Source organism: Gopherus flavomarginatus, chromosome 15 (assembly GCF_025201925.1).
Source record: "Gopherus flavomarginatus isolate rGopFla2 chromosome 15, rGopFla2.mat.asm, whole genome shotgun sequence".
NCBI classification, from domain to species: domain Eukaryota; kingdom Metazoa; phylum Chordata; order Testudines; family Testudinidae; genus Gopherus; species Gopherus flavomarginatus.
This window is the reverse complement of record NC_066631.1, coordinates 31,510,798-31,534,825: the sequence shown is the minus strand read 5'-3', so window position 1 is coordinate 31,534,825 and position 24,028 is coordinate 31,510,798. Positions and strand designations below refer to the sequence as shown.

The 24,028-nt window shown below is 51.3% G+C and overlaps 1 protein-coding gene across 1 annotated transcript in view; it reads right to left on the bottom strand.

Moving 5' to 3' along the window:
* The window catches only part of SEZ6L (seizure related 6 homolog like), a 163,359-nt gene that overhangs the window by 21,349 nt on the left and 117,982 nt on the right, over window positions 1-24,028 (bottom strand). The window contains exons 6-9 of the mRNA XM_050924391.1: window positions 21,948-22,110; window positions 20,395-20,561; window positions 12,942-13,136; window positions 11,537-11,675 (exon numbers count right to left, since the gene is read on the bottom strand). Of these exons, the coding sequence (XP_050780348.1) occupies window positions 11,537-11,675; window positions 12,942-13,136; window positions 20,395-20,561; window positions 21,948-22,110 (664 nt within the window). The remainder of the gene's footprint in view (window positions 1-11,536; window positions 11,676-12,941; window positions 13,137-20,394; window positions 20,562-21,947; window positions 22,111-24,028) is intronic.

Here is a 24,028-nt window from a genome sequence, read left to right as displayed (position 1 = left end):
ACTCACAGCCTGCCAAAACCCCAGGAAAAGGGGGCACAACTTGATCATTCTTCACTAAAGAGATCACAGCTGTGTGGGGGGCATGTTAATTCTGTGTCTGATGCATCACAGCACTTCACAACTGGTGTGAAGCTTTTCCAGCTTGGGATTATGAATGGAGGGAGACCCAGTTCAAGCAATTTCATTCAGCCCTTTGGAAAGGATGGGGTTGAATTCCTGAGTAAAGTCCATCCCACAGGGTTCCATTGGAAAAGATACATTTGATCATTTCTCCCTCATGTTTTACATATAAAATGGCTGAGGTAACCAAGTGAGAAAACTCTTGCCGCATGACCACATTCTGCAGTGGGTGCGTGAGCACTCCCGGGATCAGCAGCCTGGCTTTTCCCAGGCAAAGGCCCTCATTTGGCTTTCCAGAATCAGGGCACTTCACTGCATCCAAACAAACCTTTTGGCCAGGTCAGTCCAGTGTTTAGTTTTCCTTGCCAGCAGAGTGCACTGCTCTCCCTGAGACTGAAATCTACAGGTGGGGCGGGGGCAGGCTCTTGGAGGGTCAGAAATCTGTGATGAATGTCACTCTGTGACCAACTAGGAGAAATTCAAATTCCGCAGACTCCTTTGCAGAGAACAATAGGTCACCTGGCTATGCTCAGGGTCGCACCTTCATCCTTGCAAGCTCCTGCCTCTCTGAAGGTCCTTTGCTGGTCTGGCTCTCCTCATGGCTTATCACACAGCAGTCAAGCCAGTATAACTGGCCATCCTGTCTTCAGGTTAACAGGAGGTGTGTGTGTCTGTAGCCAGGAAGCCATTCACACTACTCGCAAGGGAGACCCATGCCAAGCCCTCCCAACAGAGATCCCAGCACCTCAGGCACCTGAGGGCAGGAGGATCAGGGAACACAGCAGACAGCAGGGTTCGTTGGCCTCTCAATGTCTCTGCTAATCGAGTGCTGCTCTGGACAGGTCAAAGGGGAGCTGCTGTCTGTGGGATGCAGGGTCTGGGATTGCAGGGGAGATCCGAGGAACACGCCACGCTGAGAAAGGTCCTCCAACCACCTCCTCGTTTGGTAGCAGAGGCTCACGGCTGATTGGCACCTGGAAGCCGAAGTCCCTATCATCTCCCCTGCCTCCAGGGCAAACGGATGGGGAGGAAGGGAGCGCAGCTATATCTGGGGATGAACAGAGACAGCTCGTCTCCCAAGCTGTCAGCCCAGGGCTGTGAAATCTCCCACCAGGGCCAGCCTGAACAGAGACGAGCTGAGACGCACTAAGTGACAAATCAACCCAGAAGAAACTGATAAATAAACAACACCTTCTGCCATGCTGTCATGCTCGGATCAGTACCAAGCAATTCTAGCTCTCCTCCATGAGGCAGCCGGCTCTCTTCAGAGAGACACTCCCTGCTGTGCCTGGCTGGTGTTTTCACCAGGACTTCGCTTTTCCAGCTCCCATCTTTGGGACTGGTTCCTCAGGTACATGCAAGCCCTGAACCAGAAATGGAAGCTGCTGCTGCAAATGCCTAGTGGATCTGTACAGCTGGTGCCAGTTTTAAATGCCCAGCTATGGCTTAATAGTTTGCTAAGCCATTCGCGATGCTCTTTGGGAACTCATGGAGCATGGGAGACAGCTCAGAGGACTGGAAAGGGGCAAGTATAGCACCGCTCTATGAAAAGGGGAGGAAGGACAACCCAGGGAATTGCAGATGAATCAGCTTCACTTTGGTACCGGAAAGATAATGGAGCAAACAAAGGCTTTATAAGCACCAAGCAGACAATAGGTGATAAATAACAGTCAGCAGGGATTTGTCAAGAACAGATTGTTCAAACCAGCCTAACATCCTTCTTTGCTGGGATAACAAGCCTGGTGGGCAGTGCAGAAGGAGGCCATGTGCTGTCTCTTGACTTTAGTAAGTCTTTTGATAGCGTCTCACAGCATGGAAATCTCCAGGGACTGGTGTGCCCAGGCAGGGTCAGGAGATGGCAGTGCCCACATCCCCCGCACAGGCACACTGGGCAGAGAGAAGCTGCCCCTGCTGGAGAGTGCCCTGGTTTTACTATGCTTTCTCTTGCCCTATGCAGGCAGTGTCCCATCGCTGCTGCCACTCAGTTGGGGCACCTGCCTCATGCCCACCCCAGCCTAGTGCAGCTTTGCTTCGAGATGCAAATGCAAATGTCTGAGTAAGGTTCTTGGTGGAAGCTATCCAGCCAACCCCAGCAGAACGCTGGCACTTGGAGCAAATCTCTGCTTTCCAGGAAACACCATTGTCACAGTGACACTTCTGTTTGATTCCTTCAAATTGTCTGGCCTCCAGTTCTGCCCCGCCCCAGCCCCCACAAAACCCTGCCTTCGAATGTTCACTGAAAGCTTTAAAGCTGTTTTGACTCTAAACTGGTCCTTGATGTTCTGTGGAATCGTCTCTGGGAATCCTCAAAGAGCATCACAAGAGCTTCTCTCCGCATTGGCAGTATCCCCATGGCAGTGGCTCTCAGCACAGGCAGCTTTCAGAGAAATCCTGTCTTACTCGCGAGCCCCTGACCGTGCAGTGAGGCTGCCAGCTTGTATGTGTGCTGCATGAGGCAGCGAGGGGCCAATCCTATTTCACGTCTCTGGTCTCAGGTGGCCCTGGAATTCAATCCTCAGCACACAGTGGGTCTGATGGAATCAGGCAGGAGAGTGGATGCATTTTATGCAGATGTCTGGAACCCACAAAAGAAAGAAAATCGAGGACAAGGGAACTGGAGATGGTTACCACAGCTGAGCCTAGGGAGGACAGAGGAGGAGAGGATTTTATCCCTCGTTCCTTTCTCTGGTACCTCTCCCAGTTCCATCATTTCAACAGATCCTCCAATGACAATTTCTCCTTTGGGTCCGTCCGCCCCCACACACTTCTCCAGCCCAGGTGTAGGTTTCTCTCATTATTAATTTTCCTTCTTTTTAGCCCCATAGCTACCACTGTGGGCAAGCGACAGCGAGGTGATGGGTTGTGCCTTTTGCCTCAGAGGTCACTAGGGCTTGCGGTCCTTCCTCGCCCTCCCAACAGCTGTGAAGGCGGAGTCACAGCCCTGTCTGTGGCAAGGTTATTCTGGTAGCGTGCAGCCTGAGATGGTGCCAGGTGCCCACGTGCGCTCTGTCTGCAGTGCATGGCAGCTGTGGGGGAAATAACTTGTGAGGGGAAATTCCGGACTGGTCTCCACACACGCTAATGGAGAGAGATCAGGGGAGCTCAGTGCCAGGCGCAGCTCATGCTGAGCTCTTAGCAGCCGTGCTAGAGAAAGGGCCTACGGACCCACTTGAGACAGCGTCCCCTTGACAAAGCAGCATGCAGCCCTCCTGACTAGATACCTCCGGAGGTCCCTCCAACCCTGATATTCTACATTTGTATGATTCTGTGACATGCACAGTAGTGAGTGACCAGCACTAACACTATTCCACTGCCGGACGCTAGCAGCCAGGCCCCACGAACTGGGCCCCACGGCTGACAGTAGCTGCTCTCCCTGGCTCTGAGGCCGCCTGCCTCCCTGCTCTGTTCTGCATGTCCTGGAGCCCATGCAGAACATGTGTGTATGTGTGTCACAGCATGTCCAAAGAGCGCCACCTAGTGGCGCAGCCATCAGAGTGTATGGCTCATCAGTGGCCAGTTCTAACAAAGCTGCGGTTACATTACAAACAGCCTCCTGCCTGAGCAGCTCTAACAGGCCAAGCAAACCCAGCAACGACATTAAGCCAGGCAGGAAAAGCAGAAAAATCCCTCTGATGCCTCCCTGAGAAACCCTGTCTTCCCAATCTTCTGCTTCACACACAAGCCAGATTTGCTCCAGGCTTCCATGCCTCAAACCTGAGCAGAGAGGGTCCCGCTGTGACGATTTCCTGACAAAGAAAGTCACACCAATGCTTGCCTCTCTTGGGTGTATTCAGCCCCAGAAACAATCCCCATAACAATGGTGCACAAGGCAAGCGAACTCTCCCACACACTGAGTTTCATGCACGGAGGGCAAACATTGGGCACCTCCAGGAACCACACACCACACAACAGACACACTAACCCACGAACCTGTCCCTGCAACAAAGCCCGATGCCAACTCTGTCCACATATCTATTCAGGGGACACCATCATAGCACCTAACCACATCAGCCACGCCATCAAGGGCTCAGTCACCTGCACATCTACCAATGTGATATATGCCATCATGTGCCAGCAATGCCCCTCTGCCACGTACATTGGCCAAACTGGACAGTCTCTACGGAAAAGAATAAATGGACGCAGATCAGACGTCAAGAATTATAACATTCAAAAACCAGTCAGAGAACACTTCAATCTCCCTGGCCACTGGATTACAGACCTCAACGTCAATACTCCAACAAAAAAACTTCAAAAACAGACTCCAATGAAAAGTGAAGAATTGGAATTAATTTGCAAACTGCACACCATTAAATTAGGCTTGAATAAAGACTGGGAGTGGATGGGTCATTACACAAAGTCAAACCTGTTTCCCCAGGCTATTTTTCCCCCTACTGTTACTCACACCTTCTTGTCAACTGTTGGAAATGGGCCATCCTGATTATCACCACAAAAGCTTTTTTTCTCCTGCTGGGAACAGCCCACCTTAACTGCTCACTCTTGTTATAGTGTGCATGGCAACACCTATTTTTTCATGTTCTCTGTGTATGCAGTATATATGTTACTACTGTATTTTCCACTCCATGCATCCGACGAAGTGGGTTTTAGCCCACAAAAGCTTATGTTTAAATAAATGTGTTAGTCTCTAAGGCGCCACAGGTACTCCCCGTTCTTATTGCTGATACAGACTAATACGGCTACCACTCTGAATCCAGTGATTCTGACACCACTTGCTCTGACAGCTGTGAAACAGGCCAAAGGATTTGCAGGCAGTGTGATGAGTGTGAGTCTGTCCTGGCACTTAGCTTAACAGCAGAGCTCTCAGCTAGAAATGCTGAGCGCCCAGTTTCTAGTCCAGAGCTCTGTACTGAGCCTGGAAATGGATGTAGTTATTGGCACATGCGCTTGTTTGCTGACTGAGATGTGTTGCGCTCTGCTGAAGTGTGCATGCACACAACACTGTCTCGTTTGCTCTGTCAGATGAGTGATCGAGTGGCAGCCACACCACAGTTCAGAGGCTCGTACTTGGTGGTTTTTAAAGCATCAAACACAATTCCTTACAAAGCTGGAGCTGTGCTGAGCATTCCCGAGAGGCACGCAGCCTCACTGCTGCCTCTCTGGCTGTGGCACTATGCCCTCACCAGCTGGGGCAGCCATGGGGTGGGGAGCTGTGTAGACTGGATGCTGTCTGTAGGCTGTAAGTTGTGCTCTGTCTCTCAAAGTTACACAAAGGTCTCGGAAGTGTCCTACCTAGACAATAAGCACCTAGAGAAAATATTAGGTGCCATGGAATTATGCTGTTTCTATTGCCTGGACCTCATCAAGTTCCCATTCAAAGAGAATGTCCTGGAGTTTAACTACAGCCACAGGTGAGAGTGCCAGTGACTGCAGCCCTGCTAACTTGGGCTTCCATAAAGCGACATGTCTGAGGGTCAGGGCCGGCGGTGAGCCTCAGAGCACACTGGGCCAGAAGAATACAGGAAATAATGCAAGTTAGTTTGTAGCTTTGGACTGCCCTGGACAAGCATGTGTTAGCAGGGGGTTCATTCATGGCAGAGACCAGCTTCAGTCCCCAGCTCATTTGTCTTTAATAAAACCTTCCCCCTGTTTTGGGGAACACTTCTTGGATCCACCCGAAAGAGAAGTAAAAGCTGTTTGCAAACAGGATGGAAGGGATCATTACATCAGTGAATGACCACGCAGGCTTCTAAATCTGGAAGCAGGTTTGCAGAAAGCCAGACAGAACCGGCCCACTCTCCACACAATAAACACACTTGCATGGGTATGTGCATGCGTGTCTGGGTGAGATGTTCTATTACATAGTCTCACTTCAGTCTTTTTCCAAACCAAGCATGTTCTCTTTTTCCTCTGTTAAGTTCCCACCAAAGTCTTGGTTGCCTCTGAGCTAAGTGACCAAGTGAGTCATGCACAGAGCCAAGGAACGACTTGCGGAACAGGCACATACGAAGACATCCCGCCCAGTCACACTTTCTCACAGTCTAGAGTAGACCATTGAGCAACTGAATGACAGAGGAAGCAGGAGGTCAAGTGCAATTTGTGACCTGGAATGAGTCATGTTTGTCGAGGACAAGGCTTGTGAAAGGGACACTCAACCCACCTGCTTTCCAACCTGTGTCAATCTCCCTCTGCTCCCAGGAACCATCCAGTAGGTTCCCCCCTGCTGCCCAACGTTATGGCCATGATGGAGTGTTTGCAGAACACAAGGGGAGCTCTGAGTACATCTTAGAGCATTAGCAGGTCACCACAGTGAAGAAGAAGTGGCTTTGCCTTATGTGAGGTGTTACATATCCAGATAGGAGCATCAGGAGTTTTTGCCCTCCTGCAAAGCATCAGGCATAGCATCAAGGAGACAGGGGATCACACTGGATAGGCCATGGGCCTCTTTTGCTATACGAATCCTATGTTCCTATCAATAGTACAGGGAAATTGCGATTGGCTCTCACTTGCATGATTACCAGAGTGTAGGTAAGTCATTATTTATTGCGTGTCTCCATCTGCTGGACATTTGACTGAGTTAAAAGTACCAGGTCAGAGGAGGATGCTGTGTTTACACGCTGCCCTCTGCAGCCCCTCTGCATCTCATGCCTACGGAAGGGTCACTCGCTCTGAAGCTATCTAAGCCCTTGTAAATACAACATCTGCCCTAACAGTCCATTTTTACCACAGCTGTTTCCAGGTTCTCAAATCTGTTCTAAAAGCATTGAAGTAGGAATTAAAAGGCTAATGAAAACAACCAGGGAACAGCATCTGGTGAAGTGTTCATGGATGTTCTCAGTGTTTATGGCTGTTCTCGGCATGTTTTTTTGCAGAACCAAAGTTGCAGAGGGCATTGCTTGGGAGTGGCGTCTTGTGTTTATTTGCTCTGAATTTTGATTAGCAACAGATACACCCAAACACCTGCATATAGTTTCAAACTGTCTCACCCATGGGTGTTCTGGGCCAGTAATGATCAGGCCAGGCCTGAAAGGATGTCACAGACTGGGCCCATCTGCCTTCCCTGGGGCTGCAGCCACATTTCGGAAAGCAGACTTTTACTGCTGGTAATGTGGGGAATGATGACGTCTTAAATTCCACCAGCGTTTAATAGTTTCAAAGGGAGAAAAGACAGCAAGAAAATTCCTCCTCATTCCTCAGCTTCCCAGCCAACCTGCCTCTGCTCTCAGGGCTGCACAGGCCCAAACTCTCTTCGAACTGCAGTACACTGTGTGCCAGCAATGACCGAGAAAACCCCAGTGCATGAGAGCCTGCACAAGTACCTGCCATTTCCTGCACATGCTTCCCCAGCCAGACTTGCGACACAGAAAAGTCTGAGGCCCAGGCGGAAAGTTTAATACCTTGCTCTGGAGTCTGAAGCATAGACCCAGCTAATTACTCCAGTGACAGCGGGCTCTGCCTGTAGCCCAGCTCGCCTAGAGCACTGGCGTCCGCTTCTAAGCCCACGTCCAGACTACCCTGCCGTATCGGCGGATTAAAATCGATTGCTCGGGGATCGATATATCGCGTCTAATCTAGACGCGATATATCGATCCCCGAGCGCGCTTATATCGATTCCGTAACTCCACCAACCCGAACGGAGTTGCGGAATCGACAGGGGGAGCCGCGGACATCGATCCCGCGCGGTGTGGACGGGTGAGTAATTCGATCTTAGATATTCGACTTCAGCTACGTTATTCACGTAGCTGAAGTTGCGTATCTAAGATCGATTTTCCTCCCCTAGTCTGGACCAGCCCTAAGACATTGCCGTGGACGTGAGCGTGGGATACTTTTGCTCCTTCTGATAGGGGCTGAGTTGTACAGAACACAAGGCCAGGCCCCCAGAAGGCTATTTTATAGACTCATAGACTCATAGGTCAGAAGGGACCAATCTGATCATCTAGTCTGACCTCCTGCACAAGGCAGGCCACAGAACCCCACCCATCCAATTTTATAACAACCCCTATCCCAGGACCGAGTTATTGAAATCCTCAAAAATGGTTTGAAGACCTCAAGCTGCAGAGAAACCACCAGCAAGTGACCTGTGCCCCACACTGCAGGGGAAGGCGAAAAACCTCCAGGGCACCTGCCAATCCGCCCTGGAGGAAAATTCCTTCCCGACCCCAAATATGGCGATCAGCTAAACCCTGAGCATGTGGGCAAGAGTCACCAGCTAGCACCCAAGAAGGAATTCTCTGCAGCAACTCAGTACCCATCGCATCCAACATCTCCCTGCAGACCATTGAGCAGACCTGTCTGGTGGTAATTCAAGATCAATTGCCCAAATTAACGATCTTATCATAACATCCCCTCCATATACTTATCAAGCTTTGTCTTAAAGCCAGGAAAGTCTTTTGCTCCTACTACTTCCCTCGGAAGGCTATTCCAGAACTTCACTCCCCTAATGGTCAGAAACCTTCGTCTAATTTCAAGTCTAAACTTCCTAATATCCAGTTTATACCCATTCGTCCTCGTGTCTACATTAGTACTAAACTTAAATAATTCCTCTCCCTCCCTAACGTTAACCCCCTTGATATATTTATATAGAGCGAGCATATCCCCCCTCAGCCTTCTTTTGGCCAGGCTAAACAAGCCAAGCTCTTTGAGTCTCCTTTCATAAGGCAGTTTTTCCATTCCTCGGATCATCCTTGTAGCCCGTCTCTGAACCTGTTCCAGTTTGAATTCATCCTTCTTGAACTTGGGACACCAGAACTGCACACAGTATTCCAGATGGGGTCTCACCAATGCCTTATATAACGGTACTAACACATCCTTATCCTTGCAGGAAATACCCCGCCTGATGCATCCCAAAATCGCATTTGCTTTTTTAACAGCCGTATCACATTGGCGACTCATAGTCATCCTGCTATCAACCAGTACCCCAAGGTCCTTCTCCTCCTCCGTCGCTTCCAACTGATGCGCCCCCAACGTATATCCAAAATTCTTATTATTAATTCCTAAATGCATGACCTTGCACTTTTCACTATTGTATTTCATCCTATTTCTATTACTCCAGTTTACAAGGTGGTTCAGATCTTCCTGAATAGTATCCCTGTCCTTCTCCATGTTAGCAATACCCCCCAGCTTCGTGTCATCCGCGAACTTTATTAGCACATTCCCGCTCTTTGTGCCAAGGTCAGTAATAAAAAGGTTAAATAAGATCGGTCCCAAAACCGATCCTTGAGGGACTCCACTGGTGACCTCCTTCCAGCCTGACAGTTCACCTTTCAATATGACCCTCTGGAGTCTCCCCTTTAACCAGTTCCTTATCCACCTTACAACTTTCATATTCACTCCCAGCTTTTCCAATTTAACTAACAGCTCCCTGTGCGGAACCGTGTCGAACGCCTTACTGAAATCTCGGTAAATTATATCTACCGCATTTCCTTTATCTAAGTAATCCGTCACCTTCTCAAAGAAGGAGATCAGATTGGTTTGGCACGATCTACCTTTAGTAAATCCGTGTTGCAATTCGTCACAATTACCATTGACCTCTATGTCCTTAACTACTTTCTCCCTTAAAATTTTTTCCAAGACCTTACATACTACAGATGTCAAGCTAACAGGCCTATAATTACCCGGATCACTCTTATTCCCTTTCTTAAAAATAGGAACTACATTAGCAATCCTCCAGTCATATGGCACAACCCCTGAGTTTATCGATTGCTTAAAAATTCTCGCTAACGGGCTCGCAATTTCACGCGCCAGTTCCTTTAATATCCTGGGATGGAGATTGTCCGGGCCCTCCAACTTCGTCCCATCGAGCTGTTCAAGTACGGCCTCTACCTCAGTTGCGGTAATATCCACTTCCATATCCACATTCCCGTTTTTTAATGCTATTTTAAACTGAAGCTCTTCCCTCTGTAGACCGCAAGTTCCCTTGATATCCAAGACTGCACGAGCTGCAGAGCTGGCAGGGAGGTCTCCACAAAATAGCATTCTGCCTGCTCTAGAGCCCTTTTCTGAGCGTCCTCTAGACGGGTTCATTAGCAGCAAAAGCCCAGACGCTCTGGAGTCTGGGATGCTCCCTGAAAGCAGCGTGTTCTGTTGGCTCTGCCAGGCCCTCAAGCTGAGACTGTTGCACGGTTCTTTTGGACACTGTCTGAATGTCAGTGAGCCACAGGGGAGTCAGTAAATGCTTTTCTGCAAGGTAAGAGACCCAGCGAGTTAATATAGCACCATAATGGCACTGCAGAGCTGGGCTGGAATACGATCCAGTACCTGATTTTCAGCTAGCTATGGAGCTGATCCCTGCCAAAACGATTCTTGCTGAGGCTGATCTCATGCAGGCCTGGTATTGCTCCCTCCAGCAGTAGGCCTTGCAAGCACAACAGCCCTCTCCAGAACCATTAGCTAGTGAAACGACGGGAAGAGCACGTTTCCCTTCTGGAGCAGCCCTCCTCATCACCAGAGCAGCGAGCCCAGAGTGCGTCACAAAGGATTTCATCCTGTGCTAGTGAAAAGAGCTTAAAAGAACCCAGCCAAGAAGGAGAGCCTAGGCCAGAGCCAGCCAGTAGGGTCCTATCCAGAGCCCAGCTGGGGCTGGCACTGAAAGAGAATGTTTCAGAGAGGGCAAGGCTGGGTGGCGGATGGAGATTTCTGCACCTTAGAGAACCCCACAGCAGCAGGAGTTTCATCTGCCTTCTCCCTATGCATGCTGGGGTAGCCCTTTGTCAGGGCCAGGGAGCACACACCTCCCTTGAGGGGCTTTCTCGCTCACCCACATGATCTAGAGCAGACACACGAGTGTCATGCTGCAGATCGAGTGGCAACACATTGGCATGAAGACTCTTGTCAAAATGGGCCAGCAAGCTCCACTGTTTAAAACTGAGATTCTGCAAAAGGAGGCAGAATTTGTGCTAAGAACCTTCATCCATGAGCCCAGCAGATTTCCACAGGGTGCGATCTAGGGTTATAAATCAAATGACACTCATGTAATATTTTTCATCTTCAAAATGCTTTGCAATCTCTAGTTCTTTTAGCACCTCTGCCTGGCCGGGGGAGATCATTGTCCCTGTCCGATCTGCATCTAAAATTATGGCATTATTCATATTGCTCCCATTAATATCCCAATCCCTCAGATGGGTGGGGAAACTGAGGCACAGAGGTTCAGTGATTCGCTGAAGATGACCAGCAGTTTCAGAGACAGAAGCAGGATTAGAACTTTTGGGACACAGACGTGCTTTTCTCTGTGACGGAGGCAGCTAGTAGGTAGCCGGTCTTGGCACAGTAAGTGCTATCTGTGGTCACTTTGTGCGTAGCCCTCCTGCGGAGGTCTAAGCACAGCAAAGGGCAGCACATCCCACAAACACACCCAGGGCCTTGTAACAATTTCTGGTGTCAGCAGAGCAATCACACATGATAAACCAGCTGCTGGAGGAAAGGGATCAGCCCAGCCTGGGTCAGGCTCCTGCAAAGTACTCACAGCTGGATGTCCAGGAAAAGCCGCTTTTCCTCCCCAACGTGTACCCTCCAGATGCAGTCCTCTCCCTCATCATAGGGCTCTGGCCAGTTGGGGGACAGGATGACTCCTGCCATGGCAGAGAGCTCCCCTCCACACATTGCTGAAATAGCGAGAGACAGAGAGAGGTGACTCATAAGAACTGCCATACTGAGTCAGACCAAAGGTCCAGCTAGCCCAGTATCCTGTCTACTGACAGTGACCAATGCCAGGTGCCCCAGAGGGAAATGAACAGAACAGGCAATCATCAAGCGAGCCATTCCCTGTCTCCCATTCCCAGCTTCTGGCAAACAGAGGCGAGGGACACCATCCCGGCTCATAGCCATTGATGGACCTATCCTCCATGAATTTATCTAGTTGTTTTTTGAGCCCTGTTATGGTCTTGGCCTTCACAACATCCTCTGGCAAGGAGTTCCACAGGTTGACTGTGCATTGTGTGAAAAAAATATTTCCTTTTGTTTGTTTTAAACCTGCTGTCTGTTAATTTCATATGGTGACCCCTAGTTCTGGTGTTATGAGAAGGAGTAAATAACGCTTTCTTATGTACTTTCTCCACATCACTCATGATTTTATAGACCTCTATCACATCCCCCCTTATTAGTCTCTTTTCCAAGCTGAAAAGTCCCAGTCTTATTATTAATCTCTCCTCATACGGAAGCCGTTCCATACCCCTAATCATTTTTGTTGCCCTTTTCTGCACCTTTTCCAATTCCAATATATCTTTTTTGAGATGGGGCGACCACATCTGCAAGCAGTATTCAAGATGTGGGCCTACCATGGATTTACAGAGAGGCAATACGATATTTTCTGTCTTATTATCTAGCCCTTTCTTAATGATTCCCAACATTCTGTTCGCTTTTTTGACGCCTCTGCACATTGAGTGGATGTTTTCAGAGAACTACCCACAATGACTCCAAGATCTTTCTTGAGTGGTAACAGCTCATTTAGACCCCACTCAGGGAAGAGATCTTGGAGTCATTGTGAATAGTTCTCTGAAAACATCCACTCAATGTGCAGCAGCAGTCCTGGGGGCTGAGGGAATGCTGCCTGCAGTGCGGTGGGAGCTCTGCCTGGCACAGGGGGAGCTCTGGCGGCCAACTTTGAGAAAGATCAAGCCCCCCACTCTTCCAGTGCAGTCAACAGGCCCATGGAGGCTAAGGCCCTCTTTGCATTTGCTGTCCTGTCTCTGAAGGCTGTGCAAGGGCTCACAGATATATGCCTGAACTTGGCTACGTTATCCTCACTCACATGCAGTCGCTTTCTCTGACAGCGCGGTCACTAACGCTGGAGAGTTTTTATTTTTGTATGTTCTCCTACGTGCAGTACCAGCGCAAGGCATAGCGACCCCAGCTGGCTGCGGGTAACTGACCTCTGCACAGTGGCTCGGTGTCATTCCAGTAGGGGTCCCTGACGTTGATACACTCGATTATGGCAGGTCCCTGCTCCAGAGAATGGCCAGGGTCACAGGTGAACTCTACCATCGTTCCCAGGTTGTAGGTAGGATCAGAGGTGGTAAAATTCCCATTTTGAATGTAGGGTTCATAGCAATGGCCTCGCTCGAAAGCTTGAGGAGAAACACCATGTTAATTGGACAGACGCAGCACAGACCCTGCTCTGGGGAGGAGACAGCACCTGTCACCGTCTCCTTTTCTAGTCTTTGTGCAACTGTAACAACTCTCACCACAGGTAATCAACAGAGTCTGCACTCTGGGCCATCAGCTCCAAAGCAACAGCTGAGCTAAAGGTGTAAGTCCATTAGCAGTAGTAGGCTGTTATCCATTGTACAGATCAGTGTTACATAACCTCTCTGTGGTAGCGCTAGGGAGCAGTGAGCTGCTCTAGGAAGAATAAGAACCAGCCCGAGTCAGTGCTTATCTCCCTGGCAGGGCCTCTCCGGCAGTCAGGACTGGTACGTCCCAGCAGCAGTGAGCCTGGCACAGTCTGGATGCCAGTGTAGCTTGTGCCACGGTCTGGAATGCATTGGGCTCCCTGGCACTGTGCCATGTGCGGGGGCATGTGGGAGGGAGAAATCTGCCTGTCGAATAAATTCCATTCCAGTCACATCTGTTTTACATCTGTCATAAACAGATAGCTAAGGGTTAATGTTCTTTTACCTGTAAAGGGTTAACACAGGGAACCAAACACCTGACCAGAGGACCAATCAGGAAACAAGACTTTTTCAAATCTGAGTAGAGGGAAGTTTTGGGTGTGAGTTCTTTGTTCTTTGTCTTGGGTCTGACCCTCTCGGCTCTGAGAGTGATCTTTCTATCTCCTGGCTTTCTAATCTTCTGTTTCCAAGTTGTAAGTACAAGGATAGTAAGACAATAGGTTTATATTGTTTTCTTTTGTATTTACATGAGTGTAGTTGCTGGAATGTGTTAAATTGTATTCTTTTTGGATAAGGCTGTTTATTCATTTTTTTCCTTTAAGCAATTGACGCTGTATATTGTCATCTTATTACAGAGACTATTTTTAATGTCTTTTTCTTTCTTTTTTTTATATAAAGCTTTCTTTTTAAGACCTGTTGGAGTTTTTCTTTAGCGGGGACTCCAGGGAATTGAGTCTGCAGCTCACCAGGGAATTGGTGGAAGGAAAAAGTTAGGGGGAAAATCTCTTTGTGTTAGATTTACTAAGTCTGACTTTGCATACCCTCTGGGTAAAGGGGAGAGATTAGATCTCTTGGTACTTGTGTTTCCAGGACTGGAAGCAGGGAATCTCCTAGGGTCCTCCAGGGAGGGGAGCCTGAGAGGAAGTAACAAGGAAACAAGGGGAGGGGGTTATTTCCCTTTGTTGTAAGACTCAAGGCATCTGAGTCTGGGGGTCCCCCAGGGAAGGTTTTGGGGAGACCACAGTGAGCTAGGCATTGTATAATTCCTGGCTGGTGGCAGCAATACCAGGTCCAAGCTGGTAACTAAGCTTGGAGGCTTTCATGCTAACACCCATATTTTGGACGCTAAGGTCCAAATCTGGGAAAAAATGTTATGACAGCATCGAGGGTGGCAATTCTGGTTAAAGGTTTCCCGGGCAGCCCAATCCCCAGCCAGCGCTGAGCAAACAGAGCTAGTGCCCAGTGACTGTGAGCTGGGAAACAATGTGCGGAAGCCGAAATTGAAAGCTGTCAATTGCCTGTAACTGAGCATGTTCTAGTCAGGGCTGGTCTGGACGTTTTTATCACTTAACATGTTACTAGAAGAAGAGTTTGGGTCTGATGTGGAAACCCTTCCCAAACTGCAGGCGCCTGGCATCTGCTTCATAGCATGGCCACTGCTGAACCGGGCTCCTGTATGGGGATGTTGCAGCCCTGTCCCGTAGCTTATTTACAGGCAATTAGGATTAACAATGGTTTATCTGCTCTGAGCTTTTAAGGCTTAGCCAAGCCCCACTTCCTTTGTGTATTATCAACAGTAATATATAAGCCATTCTGCCAGTTTATATATTCACTGAGCAATCTTCTTCCCTGGGATTATTGCATGTTATTGAGTCTGGTCAGAGACCCGAGGTCTTAGACTGATCCTGACAGCAGCATGTATTTAAATGACAATTGTGGCAAATCTCTTGGAGCTCCCTGGGATTCACCTGGCATGTCCCTGAACCTCTCATTCTCCAAAGGAGACGCTCTTGGATATTAACTGGTTCACAAATGCAGGCCATTCCTCAGTCAGATTGACAGCTGCTCGGCCTGCTGCATGACACTTCGCAGGCAGAAGGCAAATTACTGGAGTAAGATTACTTCTCTGTTATCTTGGAGAGGTTCCAAGTTAGGCATTTTCTGCAGTCACCAGGGGCTGTATTGCGTGGATCTGCACAGGAAGTTTAACTGGGGAACATATCAGCCCCTATTCTAGCAGCTCTCAAACTGCAGGCTGGGACCCCAAAGTGGGTTGTGACTCCATTTCAGTGGGGTCACCAGGGCTGGCTGGGGCTCGGGGCAAAAGCCAACCTGGGGTGCAGGCTTTGGCTCAGTCCTGGACAGCAGGGCTCAGGTTACAGGCCCCCCTGCCCAGAGCAGCAGGGCTCAGGCAGACTCAGGCTTCAGTCCCCCTTCTTGGGGCCGGGTAGTAGTTTTTGTGGTCAGAAGGGGGTCCAGTACAATGAAGCTGCAGGCCCCAGGCCCTATTCTATGGGCTAGAGCAGGGGTCTGCAACCTTTCAGAAGTGGTGTGCCGAGTCTTCATTTATTCACTCTAATTAAAGGTTTTGCGTGCCAGCCATACATTTTTATGTTTTTAGAAGGTCTCTCTCTACTAGTCTATACATTATATAACTAAACTAGTGTTGTATCGTAAAATAAACAAGGTTTTCAAAGTGTTTAAGAAGCTTCATTTAAAATTAAATTAAAATGTTGATCTTACGCCACCGACTCACTCAGCCTGCTGCTGGTCTGGGGTTCTGTTCACCTAGGCCGGCAGTGGGCTGAGTGGGGCCTGCGGCCGGGACCCCAGGTGGGAAGGGTCTGGCAGCCAGAACCCCAGACCGGCAGCAGGCTGTGTGGGGCTGGTGGCCGGGACCCCAGACTGGCAGTGGACTGAGTGGCTCAGCCTACTGCCGCTCAGGTGTTCCATCCTCCGGCTCCTGCCAGCCAGGATCCTGGCTGCCGGACCCGCTCAGCCCGCTGCCGGTCTGGGGTCCCAGCCCTGCCCACATACAGTGGGTACCTACCTTCTCCCTGGTTCTGGCCCATCTCTTCCTCTCTCTGCACTGAGCTGAGGTTGGGAGCAGACCGAGCACAGGGCTGGGGGTGAAGGGTCTGGCCAGGAGCTAGAATGAGGGAGGGGGCTTAGGGTTGGGGCAGGAGGTTTGGGTGTGGGGGCACTTACCTGGGCAGGTCCCATGTGGTGTGAGGGGTGCAGGTGGGAATGTGAGTGGGGGTGCAGGAGCTCCCGTTTGGTGCTCAGGGTGGGGGTGGGGATGTGCAGGGTGCATGGGATGTGGGGGGGCTGGGGATGTGTGGAGTGCAAGAGTCAGGGCAGAAAGCTGGGGGCATGTGAGGGGAGTGCAGGTGTCAGGGTAGGGGGGCCGGGTATGTGTGGGGGGTGCCAGTCAGGGCTGGGGTCATGGGGGGGTGAAGGAGTCAACAGAGGGCTGGGTGGTACAGGGCTCAGGGCAGGGGCCTGGGGGTGTGTGGGGGGTCAGGGCTCAGGGCAGAGGGCTAGGTGACTGCCCCCCCAAACCCTCAACCCCCCATGCTCCTTGTCCCGACTACCCCCTCCTGGGACCCCACCCCCTATCTAAGCCTCCCTGCCCCTTATCCCCTGACTGCCCCCCAGGACCCTACCCTCTACCTGTCCCCTGACTGCCCCAACCCTTATCCACACCCCCTGGACTCCCGTGCCTATCTAACCTCTCCCCGCCCCCTGACAGGATCCCCAGAACTCTGGACCCATACAACCCGCCCCTGTTCCCTGCCTGCCCCAACCCCTCTCCACACCCCTATCGCCTGACAGTCCCCCCAGAACTCCTGACTCATCCAACCCCCGCAGCTCCTTGTCTCCTGACCACCCCCTCCAGAGACCCCCCCCACACCTTAACTGCTGCCCCAGGATCCTCTTTGCTCCCTGTCCCCTGACTGCCCTGACTCCTAATCCACCCCCTAAACAGATCCCGGGACTCCCATGCCCAATCCAACCCCCCCTGTTCCCTAACCACCCCCCAATATACCACCCCCCCATCCCACCCAACCTGCTCCCTGTCCCTTGACTGCCCCCACTCCTTACCCACCCCCTGCCCCGCGGCCCCGGAGCCGGCCCCCTTACCATGAGGCTCCTCGCTCATCCGGAGCCTGCCGCTGCCACCACCACCCCCGCGTGCAGCCCTGCTCCGCCCCGCCCCTCAGAGCGCTAAGCACGTGGTGGCAGGGCTCCCGATGAGCGGGGAGCATCTTTCCCTCCCCACGGAGCCAAACGCTGCCCCGCGGGAGCCTCTAGCCCCAGCCCCCAGAGCGCTGCACATGCGGCAGCAGGGGTCTAGGGGAAGGCGGGGCAGGGGCAGCGGCTTGCTGCGCACGGGCCAGCACTCCGGCCCGGGACCGCGTACCCCGCGACTTGCCGCCTCGGCAGGATTTTTAATGACACTCGGAGTCCCAACAGGTAGCTGCGTGCCATTAAAAATTGGCTCGCGTGCCATCTTTGGCACGCGTGCCATAGGTTGCCGACCTCTGGGCTAGAGGGGTCAGATCACCAGCCAACCTGTAAGTAACGCTCACTCTGCTCCACCCATGTATCTGGACACATCTGACTTATTCCACCATCCGCAGCCCTCTCGCCCACACAAAACCTCTCCGGGAGAATCTGCTTATGACTTTGACTTTATTACTTTGCCTTCTAAGTCAGAGAGTCCTGGATTGTGTTAGGCGATTGTAACAGGACTGGAGAGCCAGGGGCTAAGCCAGCCCTGGTTACAGGAGGGGCCTCAGCTGGGTTGAATCACGGTGATCCCAGGGTAAAAGGCAGCAGGAAGCTGCAGGGAGGGGTTCCTATAGTGAGGTACTGGCAGTGTGGAGCTGCATGGAAAGAGGGTCTCTTGCTGTGGTCCTGGAGGAAGGACCATGCCCAGGGTAAGCCTGGGTGGAAGATTGCTTTTGTGTTTGTCTGCGAACTCTGTGAATGTAAGAAACCCCCCAGATGCTAAGCGGGGCTGCGGCTGACAGCAGGGCCGGCTCCAGGCACCAGTGCAGGAAGCACGTGCTTGTGGCAGCCTATGGAAAGGGGCGGTACGTCCAGCTCTTCAGTGGCAATTCGGTGACGGCTCCCTCAGTCCCCCTCAGAGGGAAGGACCAGCCGCCGAAGAATAAAGCAGCAGCAACAGAGCTGCTGCCGAAGTGCCGCCGATCGCGGCTTTTTTTTTCTTGCCGCTTGGGGCAGCAAAACTGCTAGAACTGGCCCTGGCTGACAGAGACGGCGGAGTTTGCTGAAGGGGAAAACCAGGCAGGGGATAGCAGAGGTGTCCAGGCCCTGAGGGGCACTTGGGTGGCAGCCCCTGTTACAGTGAAGTCTAGTTAGTGCTCTCTGGTACTTAACACCCCCAGCTCCTCAGACCAGCCCGGGTAGCAATGCAGCCGTGCTGGACAGAGCTCCTGTAGAGCTGTCCATCCGGGTTTCCTACTGCACATACCCCGAGGAAGGGGAGCCGCACCATTCTGTCTTCAAAGGCTGGGAGCAGGAAGGAACGGTTTGGGTTTGATTGAACCAACAGCAGGTCTGATGAAGGGAGATTGAGCTAAGTCTCAAAGGCTCAGACATATCTGGTCTATTGGAACCCCCAACTGCTGACTAGACAGTCACTGAACTGCAAAATATAGAGAGCAGGGCCAGACCCCCAGCTTGTGCAAACAAGGATAGCGCCACTGAAGTCAGTTCTGGTGATGTCAGTGCAGCTTCCCTGATTTTACCAGTTGCTGAGGATCTGGCCCTCTGTACTTCCAGCGCACTTCTTAGTTAAAGTGAGCAGGGGTTATTTGTGGTTAGCACAGACACTCTTTGTATAATGTAGTTTAATTACGCATCATGACACTTTTCAAATGTAAAGAAATTGCTCTTAACTCTAAGCACAGATGATTAGGTCTGGGGTAAGTGGGACTTAAATAGTAGCCAAGTGAGTGACATGGGTGGGATTATTATAGCTTCTAACAGTCACCGCGGAGCTTTGGCACCAAACCCCACAAAAACTTTTGAAGGAAAAAAGCCTATAAAATAAAACAGCTGTTTGGGAAAGCTGGGACTGTAGGGAAACATTTAAAGTGCCTGCAGAACAAGGGGACAAAGCAGAAGACTGAATGTTCAGCGTCTTTGCATCCTCAGTAAGGAAATAGATTCTGATGTCGGATGGTGCCAGGCCAGGGGGAAGCAAAAGGGAAACTGGGAACAAATGGGAGGTTTGATTTTCAGTTTTCAATGACACTGGAGGAACTGTGATTTCTCCATTCCCGCCCCACCTTTTAAAAATATGTAGATCTAAACTGCCACTGCTTTAATCTGACTGCACCTGGTGTGTCCATCTAGCAGGATGTATCTGCAGTGCTGCCTGCCATCCCGGGTACAGGCTGGCTTTTTCCTGATTCCTCTGGACAGTGGGACCCTAGCAACTGGAACGGGGCTCACCTCTGGAGCAGTCACTTGTCAAACTCAAAGCTAAATCAAAGTAAATCTGAAGCATGGGGAGGAAGTAGCGTCCTGCTGTCAGACTAACATTTCTGGCTTGACTCTCCCCTGGGGTCGGGGAATGCTCTCTGGCTTGTAAACATTGGTCCGATTTGCTCCTCACAGAGAATGAAGGGAAAAGAACCCCATTTCCCAGACTATCTGTACCGCAGAAATGAACCCTCGTTTCTTTTGCCTTGATTCCTGTTCACTTTGGGGAGAACTAGAAGCTGCAGCCGACCATGAATCACCAGTGATACGTTTGCAGCTAGGAGGTAAATCCTCCCGGACGGGATCATGCTGTTGTCACATTTGCAGCAGCCAGGCTGGGAGGGGATAGGAACTGCCCTGACTTTCCTTCTGTAATTCATGGGAGCCGCATGGGCAGACACTGGCCTGTCTCTACTGGCCTAGAGATATGAGCGAGTTGACTACCAGTCTGCTGGCAGACTCAGCACCAGGTTCAGTCGATGCCTCCAATAACGCAGGGACAAGGGGCAGGGTGGCTATTGAATTCTCTTGGTGCCAGGGGCATGCAGCTTCCTAGTGCTACGAAGGGTAACCCCTGCTAAAGTCACTGTAATCAGTACATCCCTTAATTGCCTGATTCCACTGAGCACAAGCAACGTTGGCTAGTGTCTGCCTGCTGCTACCCACCAGCCAGATCCAAAATTAAAGGGAGAGTCACCTTCAAATCGAATGTTGAAAGCTGTGGTGGCCCTCGCCTCATCCGCCATGAAGTCAATGCGGATGGCGGAGCCGTCGCTGATCACGCCTTCAAAGGGGACGCTCTCTGTCCGGAGGGAATCGTAGAGGATGGCTGAGTGGTTTGTCTCTCCGCTGTACACCACCATTCTGTTCAGAGAGGACATGGCATGTTAGCAAAGGCTTGTCTCCTCTGCTGGCCACCTTTCTGCCTGGGCAGGGACCGAGCCAGCACAGGCTGGTAATCGCTCACTCCACACACCCCCGCCCCGGTTCATTTACCGGCACAGCCCAGGATCAGAGTGAGGAGCTGGAAGCACAGGAAGGAAGAGGGTGAAATGAGTATATGGCAACAATGTGAAATGTTTCTGTACAGGGAGCTGCTCCTTCCTCCTCACCAGGCCCCTGGAAGAGTGAAAATGCTTCCAACTTGCCACTAAAAACAGAGAAGCAGGAGGCAGCAACGTCTCTGCCTTTCAGCACCGTGGATTCTCGACAACCCAGCATGGCAGGTGCCATGCCAGTCATTCTGCACCCAGGCAGGGGCCCGTTTGGTCATGCATTCGGAGGGCAGCGTTTGAAAGAAATGATGCAAAAACCAATTCATAAAACGGCTACGTCTGTTTTATTGTGTAGTAAACAGGTGCTTTATTCTCTGCTTTTACTACAAGCCATAAACTGGCTTTATTGCCTGTTACCAGACTGAATTTGTAATGCCACTTAAACACAAACATCAGCCCCATGAATGTGTGCTCTGCGTTATGATGCCAACAGACTGTGATTTGTGGGTGAGATGCAGCCATGGGCATTTGGGGTTTTGGGGAGCCGGGGGGGGCAGTCTGTGGATTGGGCTACTGATGATGAGACCCAGTGTCATTATAGAGGCCCCATGCTAAATCACATGGTGAGTGGGGGTAACCGTAGATGTTTAAGGCCAGAAGGGACCATTGTGACGATCTGCAGGTGATCCAGCTCCCCTCCCCCCACCCCGCACACTGGAGACGCTTGCCCTAGAGAGTGCTGGCCTACAATGAAATCCCCAAAAGGGTGATGCTCCCTGCCCCCTCCCACGCACACAAGACCCGCTAGAGGTCTGAACCCCTGGTGTGGGAATTACACTTCACCACCCAGGGCCATCGAAATCCCTAGCCAACTCACCGGCTCCCACTGTAACTAGATGGAAAGTGTCCTGCTCCCAGCAAGCCCTGGAGATGGGAGATCTACACCTGGCTCGGGCCGACTGAAAGGTGACTGGGTAAGGCCCACCCGGGTTGGAGTGACGGAATACACTGTCCAGTCAGTCCTGAGGAAAACCGCTTGCGAGACCCTTGAGACTCCTCTGGATGGGGTAGGAGGCTGCCAGGTCTTCCTCACTCTGATGGCATATGGTGGGAAGAGCAGGGTGCTGAGACCTGGCACCCCTGAATGCCAGCAGTAGCCCTGGCAGCAATGGCAAAGCTAATCTCCCTGCACAGGTCAGCTCAGATTCTGGGCTCTGGGGTCAGCAAGCCTGCGTCTCTGCGAGCGACTCCTCACCTGTCCTTTTCACTCAGCAGAAGCCTCTCAAAGTGCAGGTGCAGCTTCTGGCCCTGGGGAGCGGTGATGGTCCACACGCAGTGCATGTTACTGTGGTTCCCAGGGTAGCTCGGTGAGAGAACTCGTCCAATCGTGGCATTATGCACCATGCCACCGCAGGGTGCTGGCGAGGAAAGCACAGAGACGGTGAGACTGGAGCACACGACCATTCAGAGCTTCGGTCCCAGCCACATAAAGTGGGTCATGAGCTCTGTACTGACAAATGAGTGTATGCTAAGAAGGGCCTCTTCCCCGAGAAATGGGCTGCCAAATCAGGGCAGATTCTACTCTCAACTGCACCAGGGTAAACTGGAGTGACTCCACTGACTCCAAAGAAGTGGATTTACACCAGTATAACTTAGAGCAGAATCCACTCTTGTTATGAATCCCCAAAGCATGCAAGCTCTTCCCTGGTTTTGCATTTCCTTCCCAGCATGGCACAGTGTGCTGGAGGGACACTAGGTTGATTTATTGCAGCTGCAGGTTCAAACCATGTGACGCTCGTGGCTTTGTGTGGGTTTGACCCCAGATCAGGGGATGCTCTGCTTTCCACTGGGTTTCTCTTTGACATTTTAGGTTCATTTAACTTGGGAAAGGAAAACTAGGAGCGAGGGATAGACCCCTGTGACGAACTGGGAAAGTTCTTAATGTTTTCTCTGAATACTGTGTTGGTGCCTCAGTGTCCCCATGGCAGTTCTTAAGTATCTGGCAGAGCAAAGGGCCAGTGCACCTAAATGCCTGACACTCTGTCTCCTAGCAACTGATGGCCTGGGCCCCTCCTCTGCAAAGGTGCCAGCTGAAGGTGTTGGAGACAAAGGGATCAGGTGACCTCCTGGCCCGGGAAAGGGGCTGAGGAGAGAGGAGGGGCTGGGAGGGGTTGTTAGTCTGGAGCTGGCTGAGGGCAGACGTGGGGGTCTGGCTCACTGACCCCCAGAATGGACCCGGCCGAGGGGTCCGGTTCTCTGGATCTACAAGCTCTGTTTTAGACCCTGTTCCTGTCATCGAATAAACCTCTGTTTTACTGGCTGGCTGAGTCACGTCTGACTGCAAAGTGGGGGTGCAGGACCCGGTGGCTTCCCCAGGACCCCGCTGGGGTGGACTCGTTGTGGGAAGCGCACGGAGGGGCAGAGGATGCTAAATGCTCCAAGGAGAGACCCAGGAGGTGAAGCCGTGTGAGCTTCTTGCCCTGAACAAGTCTGCTCCAAGGGAGAGGAGGCTCCCCAGAGTCCTGACTGGCTTGGTGGGGAGCAGTTCCAGAGCATCACCCGGGGACTCCGTGACAACCCCCAAACCCAATTTCAACTGAAACTGCCCCATCCTGCACTGCAAATGTACAGATGTGTGCAGCTCTGCATGGTGCAGACAGGGAAATCCCTGCAAGCATGGGAGAGGGAATATGTAGGAAGGAGGCTGTATAATGTAGTGAGGGAAGCTGTGCTTTGCATGAGTGATTTTCACACACAAGCTGGGTGGCTCTGAACACAACTGGAAATAGCTGAAGCCAGAGGAGGGTAGAGGCAGAAGGAAAAGCTTTTTGAGATGAGCTGAGCAGATATATCGGCTCCCGGGGGATTTGCATTCTACCTCTGCCAGAAGCCACTGATGAGGCTGTGCCTCCTTGAGTCTGAGGGAAGGTGATGAGACCTGGCCATTCTGACAGCCCAGCAGCACATTAAGAAGCTGACAGACAAGAAGACATCTCAAAAAGTGCCCGGAACGCAGCTTGTGGTGCATGCAAAGGAGCAAACAGATACAACTTCCCTAGAAGGATCTCATTCCACTGGGTGCTGGGCACACCAGTGACTGCACAGATTGCTAGCCAGTTACTGTTAGCACTCTCTGCTTTCACGTGCCTGTGACTTGCTGAAACATTTATTTGTCTTTGAGGCTGAGATTTGCCACATCTGGTTTCTGTCCAAAGAGGAATTTTACTCCCCCAGAGAAAAACAGATGAACTGTGACTGCTGCTGATAGTGCAGAAATGGGATCAGGCCGATTTCATTGTTACTGTCCCCATAAGTGTCTGTTCATTCACTTATTGT